We start from the raw sequence: 15,461 nt of genomic DNA, 5'->3' as shown, positions 1-15,461 counted from the left end.
CATCTTAATGTAATCCATTTTAATTTAAGGCTGTAACTCAACAAAATGTGGAAAAAGTCAAGGGGTTTGAATACTGTCCGAAGGCACTGTGGCTCACCTCAGGCTATCCTACACATTTTGCCATGAGGCTGAGAGAATGTTTACATTTTCTAAAGCTAATTAAAGCGAACAATCGAGGTGTGTTGACTGTGATAAAGCCACTGGATTATGAGCTGTCTTGTTTGCTAAATGAACAGAGGAAATAGGCAGTGTCATGGTGCACGTAGCCATAGAAGACCAGTGACTTATTCCTCAATGCAGTCATATTCATGGGTTATTAGGGGTGTGGCTTTCAGTTAGTTATTTTTGGCAACCCATCCCATGAGAGTGCATGTCATTCCAGTTAATCTGTTCTGTTATATTGAATCAAATCTGATTTACCCAGTGCACTGCTTGCTATGAATTCTATCCGATGGTGTTTGCATGTTTTAAGGTAAAAAATACAAAAAATGTCCCGTTTGGAACAAGTATTGAGCATAAACATGATCAAAAATAGATCAAATAAAAATGTGTTTATTTATTTATTTAGCTCAATCTGATTGGGTGGGCCCAACCATGCCTAAGCCCCTGATTAGTCACCACTTCCTGACTCGTAATTACCAGAACGACAATCAACAGGTCCACAACAGGTTAATGGTAATAGTGGCTCAGTAGCTGCTGTCTAAAGTGTGAACAACAAACAAGATGGTTGAAAGAGAAGAAAGGTAGAGTTCCCCCTTCTCCCCGTCCTGTGGAACTGTGGTATCTGGTTGGTTTCTACACCCACATTACTGGAGCCCTAAGGACAATAGGTGAGTTGAGAGAAAGGTCACCTTTCCTTTCCTTGGTGCTCTAATGATATGGGATGTGTCCCTATTGGCCCTGGTCGAAGGTAGTGCACTATGTAGGGAGTAGGGTGCATTTTGAGATGCTACCATGAATGTGATCGGCTGTATCTGTTGCCTCGTCCTCTTATCTATACTCTTGGCCTTTAACACGATATCACACACGTGTGTGTGTGTGTGTGTGTGTGTGTGTGTGTGTGTGTGTGTGTGTGTGTGTGTGTGTGTGTGTGTGTGTGTTAGCTGCGCAAGACTGTGTGTGTGTGTGTGTGTGGCTGTGGGCTGTGGGCTGTGGGCTGTGGGCTGTGGCTGGGGGATTTCAGCATATCTAGTGAGAGAGAGGATGCTCTTAAGACACATTCATCCCTCTTCTGAAACCAGCTGGAGATAAGAGTTGCTTGGCTTTTTAATCCCACTCCCTCTGCTCTCTTTGCTGTCTACAGATTGTCTGTGTGTCTGTCCCAAATGGCACCCTATCCCCTTAAGTAGGTCAGAAGTAGTGCACTGTATAGAGAATAGGGTGCCATTTGTGACTCAGTCATACAGCAATCTTATCAAAGACTACAAGCCATTTAACAGGGCCACTTCCTCTATCCACAGCCTTAATGTGTGTGTGTGTGTTAGCTGCGCAAGACTGTGTGTGTGTGTGTGTGTGTGTGTGTGTGTGTGTGTGTGTGTGTGTGTGTGTGTGTGTGTGTGTGTGTGTGTGTGTGTGAGTGAATGTAAAGAATCTCTGGGTATTTGAGGGGCAGCTTGACGTTCCCCCTAGCCTGAGTACCAGATCTGTTTGTGCTGTCCTGCCTTCTCCATGACAGCAGTGGAGTTGGCAAGACAGCACAAACAGATCTGAGACTCAGGCTAGCCAGACCATGGGGTTCCTGTTTTTGTAAGGACTTGAGACTCGGTTTAACAACCCGACAGCAGAATCTCATATGTCGTCTTTTCCTGCTTTTAAGATCACTATGGCAGGAAATACAGCAGACATTATTATTACAAATTATAATACATATTTTTGGGTTTGTAATTATACTACCGATGGTCTGGTTTGTAATTATACTACAGATGATCTGGTTTGTAATTATACTACAGATGATCTGGTTTGTAATTATACTACAGATGATCTGGTTTGTAATTATACTACATATGATCTGGTTTGTAATTATACTACAGATGATCTGGTTTGTAATTATACTACAGATGATCTGGTTTGTAATTATACTACAGATGATCTGGTTTGTAATTATACTACAGATGATCTGGTTTGTAATTATACTACAGATGATCTGGTTTGTAATTATACTACAGATGATCTGGTTTGTAATTATACTACAGATGATCTGGTTTGTAATTATACTACAGATGATCTGGTTTGTAATTATACTACAGATGGTCTGGTTTGTAATTATACTACAGATGATCTGGTTTGTACCATGAAGGTAGATGGTTTTGGTTCAATATTAGGGGTGTTTTACATGTAAGGTAAAATCAATGAGGGGCTGTGGAGTTCTATGGAAATAGCACTCAATCCATAGCAATGTGATTCAATATTCAGACCACGACAATGTCCCAAATCATACCCTATCACCTACATAGAGCACTACTTTTGACCAGGGCCCAGAGTCCTGGTCTAAAGTAGTGCACTATGTAGATAAATGGTGTTAAATCATGTTAAAGTCCTGTTTCTGGGTGAGAGTGAACATCATGTTAAAGTCCTTCTGTTTCTGGGTAAGAGCGGATATCGCGTTAAAGTCCTTCTGTTTCTGGGTGAGAGCGGATATCATGTTAAAGTCCTTCTGTTTCTGGGTGAGAGTGGATATCGCGTTAAAGTCCTTCTGTTTCTGGGTGAGAGTGGATATCATGTTAAAGTCCTTCTGTTTCTGGGTGAGAGTGGATATCATGTTAAAGTCCTTCTGTTTCTGGGTGAGAGTGGATATCATGTTAAAGTCCTTCTGTTTCTGGGTGAGAGTGGATATCATGTTAAAGTCCTTCTGTTTCTGGGTGAGAGTGGATATCATGTTAAAGTCCTTCTGTTTCTGGGTGAGAGTGGATATCATGTTAAAGTCCTTCTGTTTCTGGGTGAGAGTGGATATCATGTTAAAGTCCTTCTGTTTCTGGGTGAGAGTGGATATCATGTTAAAGTCCTTCTGTTTCTGGGTGAGAGCGGATATCATGTTAAAGTCCTTCTGTTTCTGGGTGAGAGCGGATATCATGTTAAAGTCCTTCTGTTTCTGGGTGAGAGCGGATATCATGTTAAAGTCCTTCTGTTTTTTGGGTGAGAGCGGATATCATGTTAAAGTCCTTCTGTTTCTGGGTGAGAGCGGATATCATGTTAAAGTCCTTCTGTTTTTTGGGTGAGAGTGGATATCATGTTAAAATCCTGTTTCTGGGTGAGAGCGGATATCATGTTAAAGTCCTTCTGTTTTTTGGGTGAGAGTGGATATCATGTTAAAGTCCTTCTGTTTCTGGGTGAGAGCGGATATCATGTTAAAGTCCTTCTGTTTCTGGGTGAGAGTGAATATCATGTTAAAATCCTTCTGTTTCTGGGTGAGAGCGGATATCATGTTAAAGTCCTTCTGTTTCTGGGTGAGAGCGGATATCATGTTAAAGTCCTTCTGTTTCTGGGTGAGAGTGAATATCATGTTAAAATCCTTCTGTTTCTGGGTGAGAGCGGATATCATGTTAAAGTCCTTCTGTTTCTGGGTGAGAGCGGATATCATGTTAAAGTCCTGTTTCTGGGTGGGAGTGGATATCATGTTAAAGTCCTTCTGTTTCTGGGTGAGAGTGGATATCATGTTAAAGTCCTTCTGTTTCTGGGTGAGAGCGGATATCATGTTAAAGTCCTGTTTCTGGGTGGGAGTGGATATCATGTTAAAGTCCTTCTGTTTTTTGGGTGAGAGTGGATATCATGTTAAAGTCCTGTTTCTGGGTGAGAGTGGATATCGTGTTAAAGTCCTTCTGTTTCTGGGTGAGAGTGGATATCGTGTTAAAGGCCAAGAGTATAGATAAGAGGACGAGGCAACAGATACAGCCGATCACATTCATGGAGCATCTCAAAATGCACCCTACTCCCTACATAGTGCACTACCTTCGACCAGGGCCAATAGGGACACATCCCATATCATTAGAGCACCAAGGAAAGGAAAGGTGACCTTTCTCTCAACTCACCTATTGTCCTTAGGGCTCCAGTAATGTGGGTGTAGAAACCAACCAGATACCACAGTTCCACAGGACGGGGAGAAGGGGGAACTCTACCTTTCTTCTCTTTCAACCATCTTGTTTGTTGTTCACATTCTTTCTGAGGTTAACTTTAAAGTCCTTTAGTCCAAAGTGAAGTGCTTCTCTTCACACCTAGTCAGACTTTATTTGCAACATGTGTCCTAAAATGCCCCCCACCGTGTATTGTACATAGATGGCTTTTATGAACCAAAAGATGCTACCTTGGTTGTTTGTTTGTTTTGCTTTTGACTCTTGGAGATGGGCTACCTTCCTCCTTCCTCCATATGTGCCGCTCAGAAGGCTTGCTGTTACTTCTTTGTGTTGCGAGTCCCACTGTGTGTCCTAATGACAGACTGCCCTCTGCTGGGCATTAGAGGTAATACAAGCAGGTTCGGCTCAGCAGTGTTAAAAGGGGACGTCAGTCCACAGATAGATGGCACCAGCGTTACAGCTGTGGTTCTCTAATGCGTAGCTTTGGGAAGTAGGGGTTCTAAAGGTGCTGCAGCACCCCCTGATAAATAAAAAATAAAGACAAATATTTTTGTATGTTTTTTTTATGTTTGAAAAAAAAGAATCAATAAATGATTGAACTAAGCATTTATTACTGTTTGAGCAGAGGAAAAACACTTGTCAGCAGAGCAGAGAAAAACACTCCAAAGCACCGCACAACCAAATAATCTCAGCAGTCTCTCTGTTTTGGCCCTCAGATGAAATGACTAAGAGGTCATATGTTCTCTATAAATGAGCCACAACCTTTATCTCAATTAATTAATTTATGATACTACAGCCAAAATATGGACACCAGTGGTGGAAAAAGTACCCCAATTGTCATACTTGAGTAAAAGTAAAGATACCTTAAAAAAAAAAAGTAGTAAACGTGAATGTCACCAAGTAAAATACTACTTGAGAAGATGTTTAAAAGTATTTGTTTTAAATATACTTAAGTATCAAAAGTAAATGTAATTGTGAAAATATACTTAAGTATTAAAAGTAAAAGTATAAATCATTTCAAATTCCTTATATTAAGCAAACCAGAAGGCATAATTTTCTTGTTTTTTTAATTTACTGATAGCCAGGGGCAACACTCTGACATTATTTATAAAAGATGCATTTGTGTTTAGTGAGTCGGCCAGATCAGAGGCAGTAGGGATGACCATGGATGTTCTCTTGATAAGTGTGTGAATTGGACCATTTTCTTGTCCTGCTAAGCATTCAAAATGTAATGAGTACTTTTGGGTGTCAGGGAAAATGTATGGAGTAAAAAGTACATAATTTTCTTTAGGAATGTAGTAAAGTAAAAGTAAAAGTAGTCAAAAATATAAATAGTAAAGTAAAGTACAGATACCCTAAAAAAACTACTTAAGTAGTACTTTCAAGTATTTTTACTTAAGTACTTTACACCACTGATACACAAACATCGGTCAGTTTTGAAATGTCAAATCTGTGACTCTCTGGATGAATTCAGTTTACAGACTCCATTTCTAACACACATAACGTATGACATCAACCATCCACCCCCAGAACCATATATATAACGTGTAAATAAATATAGCTCCGAAAATATAGTTTCCCTCCAAAAATACTCTAATTTCCTCTTGACCCCAGTACAGAGCTATTCCCCACCAAAAGCTTAATTACAGTAACTCAAGTCACGTTAACCAGCACATTTGAAAGGTTGTTATGTCTAAATATAGAGAGTAGTGGCGTCTTAGTTCAGGGGAATTAGGTAGACTATCTTTAACACAATACCATATAATACTGTTACCCAACTCCCTGTACTGTAGGACAATACTGTTACTTAACTCCCTGTACTGTAGGACAATACTGTTACTTAACTCCCTGTACTGTAGGACAATACTGTTACTTAACTCCCTGTACTGTAGGATAATACTGTTACCTAACTCCCTGTACTGTAGGACAATACTGTTACTTAACTCCCTGTACTGTAGGACGATACTGTTACTTAACTCCCTGTACTGTAGGACAATACTGTTACTTAACTCCCTGTACTGTAGGACAATACTGTTACCTAACTCCCTGTACTGTAGGACAATACTGTGTAGTTTGGTAATGTGTTTGTGTTTTTCCGATGCCAAATGGGAACATAACATGAATGCAATTAAGGCAGAATAAGTGCAGTCAGACGTATCTTTATTCCAATGACACCAGCATGGTTCAGCAACAGCTGTTTAACCACAAACCATCCAACCATAGCCTTGTGCCTTATCACTGTAAAAGCTGCTGAGGTGCATTCCAGTAGAGTGCTTGTGTATAAGTGTGTGTGTGTGTGTGTGTGTGTCTGTTTATTTGTCTGTCCGTCTGTCTGTTTTGTCTGTCCATTTGTCTGTCTGCTTGTCTGTCTGTCTGTCCGTCCATCCGTCTGTCTGTCCGACTGTTGCCCCGGATGACTTGATTCCTTCTTTGTCCAGTCAAAGGAGAGGTCAGAGGTCAGAGGAGGTCAGATGACATCAAAACGCCACCAGCCAGGTGTGTGCCAACAAACATCCACACAGTACAGAGGAGTATTACAGTAATGGCCCTCCTAAACAAGTCTGAACCAACGTTTTACAGCTGAAGGGCTGAGCCAGTCGAGACCTGTCTGGACCTGACCACCTGACTCACTTCCCTTCTGGTATCAGCTGTCTCAAGGAAGGGGAAATTCCCATGTCTTTTTTTCCCCCTTTTCCCAAACAGTGGTTTTCCAAAGTTTTCAGATGCATCATACACTTCCGTAGACAGAACTGTCAGCAGTAGAGGACGTTTCTGAAAACGGTGGTTTTTTTAGAAAGTCAGACGCTCTATGACTCTCAGTGTATGGGGCCAATAGAAATCACAACAATGTTAACTCAGTTAAGGCCCTTCTTAAATATTTACAGGAATTAAAACAAAAACAAAGCCAGAAAACGACATCTCTTTAAAAAGTTATGAAGGCGTCGTCCCAGATAGAAAAGAAAAACAAACGTTAAATTTTCTTCTTCTTTCTTTTGTCATACGCTCTTATCCAGAGCAATTAGGGTTAAGTGCCTTGCTCAAGGGCACATCAACAGATTTTTCACCTAGTCGGCTCGGTGATTAGAACCAGCAACCTTTCGGTTACTGGCACAACGCTCTTACCCACTAAGCTACCAGTACAGGGAGTCAAGTAACAGTATTATCCTACAGTACAGGGAGTTAAGTAACAGTATTGTCCTACAGTACAGGGAGTTAAGTAAATAAGCAATAGTGTAATAATATTTGGAGCAATCATAGCTGTATGCTCCTGCTCTCTCTCTCTCTCTCTCTCTCTCTCTCTCTCTCTCTCTCTCTCTCTCTCTCTCTCTCTCTCTCTCTCTCTCTCAATTCAATTTCAATTTTCAATTTAATTCAATTCAATTTCAATTTCAATTTAAGGGCTTTATTGGCATGGGAAACGTATGTTAACATTGCCAAAGCAAGTGAAGTAGATAGTAAACAAAAGTGAAATAAACAATAACTATTAACAGTAAACATTGCTCTCTCTCTCTCTCTCTCTCTCTCTCTCTCTCTCTCTCTCTCTCTCACACTCTTTCTCTCTCTCCCCGCGGCTGGCTCAGTGGAGGTTCTGCTGGGTAACAGAGGAAGACACACCCATATAGGCCACCATTTTATAGCCGTACGTAATAAGGCTTTAACCGCCATGGCAAGGGATGGCTGTCCATAAATGAACCACAGGACCCTGTCGCCCAGTCCTGCCCTGCCCAGAATCGGGAGCCAGAGACTGGGTAGACAACAGACAGAGTCAGCCTTCTGCACTCCCTCGTTCTATGGCCGTCAGTCAATACGCCTGTCTGGTCTGCTTTTCAACACTAAAGAACACAACAAAATACAGTGGAAACACATTAGCTAACTGTCTCACTGTCTCAAATTAATCTGAATGGAAGTGGCTGAGGGTTGCAGCAAAGTATGTTAATCTCAGGTCAAACCCACGCTAACCATGCTGTTCATCTCAGGGCAAAACCACGCTAACCATGCTGTTCATCTCAGATTAAACCCACACTAACCATGCTGTTCATCTCAGATCAAACCCACACTAACCATGCTGTTCATCTCAGATCAAACCCACACTAACCATGCTGTTCATCTCAGGTCAAACCCACACTAACCATGCTGTTCATCTCAGGGCAAACCCACACTAACCATGCTGTTCATCTCAGATCAAACCCACACTAACCATGCTGTTCATCTCAGATCAAACCCACACTAACCATGCTGTTAATCTCAGGTCAAACCCACACTAACCATGCTGTTCATCTCAGGTCAAACCCACACTAACCATGCTGTTCATCTCAGGGCAAACCCACACTAACCATGCTGTTCATCTCAGGTCAAACCCACACTAACCATGCTCTTCATCTCAGGTCAAACCCACACTAACCATGCTGTTCATCTCAGGGCAAACCCACACTAACCATGCTGTTCATCTCAGGTCAAACCCACACTAACCATGCTGTTCATCTCAGGTCAAACCCACACTAACCATGCTGTTAATCTCAGGTCAAACCCACACTAACCATGCTGTTAATCTCAGGTCAAACCCACACTAACCATGCTGTTAATCTCAGATCAAACCCACACTAACCATGCTGTTCATCTCAGGTCAAACCCACACTAACCATGCTGTTCATCTCAGGGCAAACCCACACTAACCATGCTGTTCATCTCAGGTCAAACCCACACTAACCATGCTGTTAATCTCAGGTCAAACCCACACTAACCATGCTGTTCATCTCAGGGCAAACCCACACTAACCATGCTGTTAATCTCAGATCAAACCCACGCTAACCATGCTGTTAATCTCAGATCAAACCCACACTAACCATGCTGTTAATCTCAGGTCAAACCCACACTAACCATGCTGTTCATCACAGGTCAAACCCACACTAACCATGCTGTTAATCTCAGATCAAACCCAAGCTAACCATACTGTTAATCTCAGATCAAACCCAAGCTAACCATGCTGTTAATCTCAGATCAAACCCACACTAACCATGCTGTTAATCTCAGATCAAACCCAAGCTAACCACGCTGTTAATCTCAGATCAAACCCACACTAACCATGCTGTTCATCTCAGGTCAAACCCACGCTAACCATGCTGTTCATCTCAGGGCAAACCCACACTAACCATGCTGTTAATCTCAGGTCAAACCCACACTAACCATGCTGTTAATCTCAGGTCAAACCCACACTAACCATGCTGTTCATCTCAGGTCAAACCCACACTAACCATGCTGTTCATCTCAGGGCAAACCCACACTAACCATGCTGTTAATCTCAGGTCAAACCCACACTAACCATGCTGTTCATCTCAGATCAAACCCACACTAACCATGCTGTTCATCTCAGGTCAAACCCACGCTAACCATGCTGTTCATCTCAGGTCAAACCCACACTAACCATGCTGTTAATCACAGGTCAAACCCACACTAACCATGCTGTTAATCTCAGGTCAAACCCACACTAACCATGCTGTTCATCTCAGATCAAACCCACACTAACCATGCTGTTAATCTCAGATCAAACCCACACTAACCATGCTGTTCATCTCAGATCAAACCCACACTAACCATGTTGTTCATCTCAGATCAAACCCAAGCTAACCATGCTGTTAATCTCAGGTCAAACCCACACTGACCATGCTGTTAATCTCAGATCAAACCCACACTAACCATGCTGTTAATCTCAGGTCAAACCCACACTAACCATGCTGTTTTGTCCATCTCATCACTAGTCATACATACTGTGTATACACAGATACAAATATATAAGCACATGCACATTTTGTTCATACCCACATACCTACATACTCATATAGGCTACAATATAGGCCACAAAGTTGCGTACTCAGCCCCCTCCAGTACTCCCTGTCCACCTATGACTGCGTGGCCACGCACGCCTCCAACTCAATCATCAAGTTTGCAGATGACACAACAGTAGTAGGCCTGATTACCAACAATGATGAGACAGCCTACAGGGAGGAGGTGAGGGCCCTGGCGGAGTGGTGCCAGGAAAATAACCTCTCCCTCAATGTCAACAAAATGAAGGAGCTGATCGTGGACTTCAGGAAACAGCGACGGAACACCTATAGCACTCGATGTCACGGGAAGTCCAAAAAGATGATCAAGGACAACAACCACCCGAGCCACTGCCTGTTCACCCCGCTATCATCCAGAACGCGAGGTCAGTACAGGTGCATCAAAGCTGGGACCGAGAGACTGAAAAACTGCTTCTATCTCAAGGCCATCAGACTGTTAAATAGCCGTCACTAGCAGGCTACCATCCGGTTACTCAACCCTGCACTTTAGAGGCTGATGCCCTATATACATTGACTTTAATAATGTTTACATACTGCTTTACTCATTTCATATGTATACACTGTATTCTATTCTACTGTATATTAGTCAATGCCACTCCGACATTGCTCGTCATAATTTTTATATTGTTCTTAATTCCATTATTTTACTTTTAGATTTGTGTGTATTGTTGTGAATTGTTAGATTACACTGCACTGTTGGAGCGAGGAACACAAGCATTTCGCTACACCCGCAATAACATCTGCTAAATATGTGTATGTGACCAATACAATTTGATTTGATTTGAATTGTTCTTTCACATATGTTTTCATTTACCAACACCTGGTCAGAATCAATTACTAAAACTGGAAAATCCTGAATATAGAATTCAAAGTATTAGACATGCAACACTCCCAATGAACACATACTCTGCTAGTGTGAGAGACTCATATCCTGTATCCTGTGTTGTCGTGGCACACAGTGAAACATTCTGGTAAGCCTACAGCACGTGGTGATATGGCCAATTGAGAAACTGGTGCAAACTGTGCTTGTGGTTGCCAGACACTGGAGGCTTGCCACAGGAATTAACATTCAAACAGTGATAGGCAAAAGGTGGACTATCGCCCACTTCTTAGATCTGCATGTGGCCAACTTGTAAGATTTGTATTTGTATTTATTATGGATCCCGAGCTAAATTAAGGCAGTTATGTACAATTAAAAACATTACAATATGTTTATTTATTTATTGTCATTTAGCAGACGCTCTTATCCAGAGCGACTTACAGGAGCAATTAGGGTTAAGTGCCTTGCTCAAGGGCACATCGACAGATTGTTCTCCTAGTCAGCTCGGGGATTAGAACCAGCAACCTTTCGGTTACTGGCACTACGCTCTTAACCACTAAGGTACCTGCCGCCCTGTTTCACAACAGATTTCATAACATATTAAGTGTGTGCCCTCAGGCCACTACTCTACTACCACATATCTACAACACAAAATCCATGTCTACGTGTGTGTATAGTGTGCATGTTATCGTGTGTGTGTGTGTGTGTGTGTGTGTGTGTGTATGCGTGTGTCTGTGCCTTTGCCTATGTGTGTCTCTTCACAGTCCCCGCTGTTCCATAAGGTGTATTGTTATCTGTTTTTTAAAATCTGATTTTACTGCTAGCATGAGTTAGTGGATGTGGAATAGAGTTCCATGTAGTCATGGCTCTATGTAGTACTGTGCGCCTCCCATAGTCTAGGGCCCATCTCAGCTACTGTTGCATCAATATGTTTTGACCATGACAGTTTACAATCCAGGGTTACTCCAAGCAGTTTGGTCTCCTCAACTTCCACATTATTCATTACAAGTTTTAGTTAAGGTTCAGGGTTTAGTGAATGATTTGACCCAAATACAATGCTTTTAGTTTTTTTTATGTTTAGGACAAACTTATTTCTTGCCACCCATTCTGAAACTGACTGCAGCTCTTTGCTAAGTGTTGCAGTGATTTCAGTGCTGTGGTAGCTGACGTGTACAGTGTTGAGTCATCAGCATACATAGACACACTGGCTTTACTCAGAGCCAGTGGCAGTGTCATTAGTAAAGACAGAAAGAAGTAAGGGGCCTAGACAGCTGCCCTGGGGAATGCCAGACTCTACCTGGTTTATGTTGGAGAGGCTTCCATTAAAGAACACCCTCTGTGTTCTGTTAGACAAGTAACTCTTGAGCCACAATATAGCAGGGGATGTAAAGCCATAAGACATACGTTTTTCCGGCAGCAGTTTACGATCAATAATGTCAAACGCTGCAATGAAGGCAAACAAAACAGATCCCACATTCTTTTTTTTAAATACATTTCTCTCAGCCAATCATAAGACATTTGTGTAACTGCCGCACATGTTGAACGTCCTTTCCTATAAGCGTGCTGAAAATCTGTTGTTCATTTGTTTACTGTGAAATATATACAATAAAACAAGGGTGGCAGGTAGCTTAGTGGTTAAGAGCGTTGTGCCAGTAACCGAAAGGTCGCTGGTTCTAATCCTCGAGCCGACTAGGTGAAAAATCTGTCGATATGCCCTTGAGCAAGGCGCTTAATCCTAATTGCTCCTGTAAGTCGCTCTGGATAAGAGCATTGGATAAATGACTAAAATGTAAATATATTGTATCTGGTCAAACACAATTTTTTCCAAAAGTTTACTTAGGGTTGGTAACAGGCTCATTAGTCAGTTGTTTGAGCCAGTAAAGGGGGCTTTGCTATTCTTGGGTAGCGGAATTACTTTTGCTTTCCTCCAGTCCTGAGGGCACACACTTTCTAGTAGGCTTTAGATTGAAGAGATGGTAAATAGGAGTGGCAATATCGTCCACAATCAACCTCAGTAATTTTCCATCCAAGCTGTCAGACCCAAGTGGCTTGTCATTGTTGATAGACAACAATACTTTTTTTCACCTCTTCCACGCTCACTTTACGGAATTCTTGTCTTCAATGATTTGGTCAGTTATGCATGGGTGTGTAGGCTCAGAATTTGTTGTTGACATATCATGCCTAAGTTTGCTAATCTTGCCAATGAAGAAATCATTAAAGTAGTTGTCAAGTAGTTGTTTTGTGATGAAAGAGCCATCTGATTGAATGAATGATGGAGCCGAGTTCGCCTTTTTGCCCAAGATTTCATTTAAGGTGCTCTGACCATGACAGAGCACCTTAATGTAATAACATGATAGTTGGAGCTGTATTGTTAGATTTCAGTGCGGCCTTTGATGTTATTGATATCATATATAATTTGTTATTGAAAAAACTCACTTGTTATGGCTTTACATCCCCTGCCATCACAGGGTTGGAGGGTTGCTTATCCAATAGAACCCAGAGAGTGTTCTTCAATGGAAGCTTTTCTAACATCAGATATGTACGTTGCGGTGTCCCTCAGGGCAGCTGCCTTGGGCCGTCACGCTTTTCTATATTTACAAATGATTTGCCACTTGTCTTACAAGAAGCTAAAATGACTATGTATGCTGATGATTGCACACTCTACACATCAGCACCTACAGCCAGTGAGCTCACTGAAACGCTTAGCAAGGAGTTACAGTCAGTGGCAGAATGGGTAATTAACAATAAACTGGTCTTAAATGCATCTAAAACCAAAAGCATTGTATTTGGTTCAAAGCATTCTCTTAAACCTAAACCTCAACTGGAGTTGTGCATTAAGGGTGTGACCATTGAGCAAGTTGAAGAAGCTGAGTAACATTGGATGGTCAGTTATCATGGGTTAAGACAAAGTTGTTGTGAAGATGGGGAGAGGTCTGTTCTAAAAAATGTTCTGTGTTTTTGACACCAAAATCAACTGTACTAGTTGTTCAGGCTCTGGTCTTGTCCCATATTGCTTACTGTCCTGTAATATGGTCAAGTGCAGCAAAGAAACACCTAGCAAAGCTGCAGTTGGCTCAAACCAAAGCAGAACACCTTGCCCTTAACTGCACACACAGAACTAACATTAACAACATGCATGGTAGTATTTCATTGTTGAGGGTTGATGAGAAATGGACTACTTCTCTTCTTGTCTTTTTAAGAAACATTTGTGTGTTGAAAATACCTTACCACTTGTATAATCTATTTGCATACACTTCAAACAGACACACACTACCGTTCAAAAGTTTGGGGTCAGTTAGAAATGTCCTTGTTTTCGAAAACGAGGACATTTCTAAGTGACCCCAAACTTCTGAATGGTAGTGTATTTACCTCACCAGACATGCCACTATGGATTTCTTCACGGTACCCAAACCAAAAACGGATTTAATGCGTCGCTCAGTTATGTATAGAGCCACGTCATCATGGAATACTCTGCCACCAGAGGTTACTCAGGCAAAAAGCAAGTTTAGCTTTAAAAAACAGATTTTAAAAACCTTCTTGTATCACAGCACCTCTCCTCTTTCTAAAGATCTAATTTAACTGAAATGGGGAGACAATGAACAAAATGTGCTGTGATTTCTGAACAGGTTGAAAATACCCTCAAATTAAAGCTGACAGTCTGCACTTTGTACCATGTCAAATCCAAAGTGCTGGAGTACAGAGCCAAAACAACAACAAAAGTCCCAAGACTTTTGGAGCTCACTGTATGTACATAAAGTTTCAATCTCCCTCTTCTTTCTATGGAAAACCTTCACCCTCCCATCTTTCATATACGGTATGCATTTGAGGCTCCTTTGAGAAGTAGGTGAAAATAAACCTTTTGTCACACAAAACACATAATAAAATGGAAATCATCATCCCCCTCAAGACAAACCGTTTCACATACCGGCCACGGTCAAGCTAAACAACAGACAAATACACTTTGTTGCCATGCTAGACCCACACAATATCCATGGGTTTATTAAATATAAACAGACCTTTGAAAATAGTGCTGTTTTTTTGGTTCTGTTTTCGAGGACTGGATTGGCAAAGTTTCTCAATGAACAGGTCACATAACAGCCTGTTATACTGTCCATGTGTATTACCAAGCCATGCACACAGAGACCTTGGTTTGCACACACTGGTTTTTGCAGCAAGAGCTCTGTTTTGCTTCAAACGACATACTCTGTCAGCATCAGAGCCCTGTCTGGTTCGATGCAGGCTTTACGCTCATTCAGACACAATCATATGGTTATTTCTGTTTATGTGTGGCCCCTCAGACAATCCACAGGCCTTCATTTGAAAACACCTGCCATTGATTTCACATGGTGTCAAATGAACACGGCTCTGTAGCTAAGGCCCACATTTTATTTATTTATCTGTTTCTCTCTCTCTCTCTCTGTCTCTCTCTGTCTGTCTCTCTCTCTCTCTCTCTCTCTCTCTCTCTCTCTCTCTCTCTGTCTCTCTCTGTCTCTCTCTCTCTCTCTCTCTCTCTCTCTCTCTCTCTCTCTGTCTCTCTCTGTCTCTCTCTCTCTCTCTCTCTCTCTCTCTCTCTCTCTCTCTCATTCTCTCAATGAACAGGGCTCTGTAGATGTTAGCTGTAGACGTTTTATTTATTTTGCTGTTTCTCTCTCTGCTCTCTCTCAATTCTGAACAGGGCTCTGTAGATGTTAGCTGTAGACGTTTTATTTATTTTGCTGTTTCTCTCTCTGCTCT

The 15,461-nt window shown here is 41.6% G+C and overlaps 1 protein-coding gene across 1 annotated transcript in view; it reads left to right on the top strand.

The window, feature by feature from the left end:
* Positions 1-7,755: 7,755 nt before the first annotated feature.
* Positions 7,756-15,461, top strand: part of LOC311149477 (matrix metalloproteinase-9-like) — a gene marked incomplete at its 5' end in the record, with an annotated part of 13,084 nt that continues 5,378 nt past the window's right edge. The window contains one exon of the mRNA XM_084186674.1: positions 7,756-7,864. Within this exon, the coding sequence (XP_084042800.1) occupies positions 7,756-7,864 (109 nt within the window). The remainder of the gene's footprint in view (positions 7,865-15,461) is intronic.

Source organism: Coregonus lavaretus, assembly GCF_964263955.1.
Source record: "Coregonus lavaretus genome assembly, chromosome: 22".
In the NCBI taxonomy this organism is placed as follows: Eukaryota; Metazoa; Chordata; class Actinopteri; order Salmoniformes; family Salmonidae; genus Coregonus; species Coregonus lavaretus.
The sequence above is the reverse complement of the archived record's forward strand: the minus strand, read 5'-3'. Positions and strand labels throughout refer to the sequence as shown.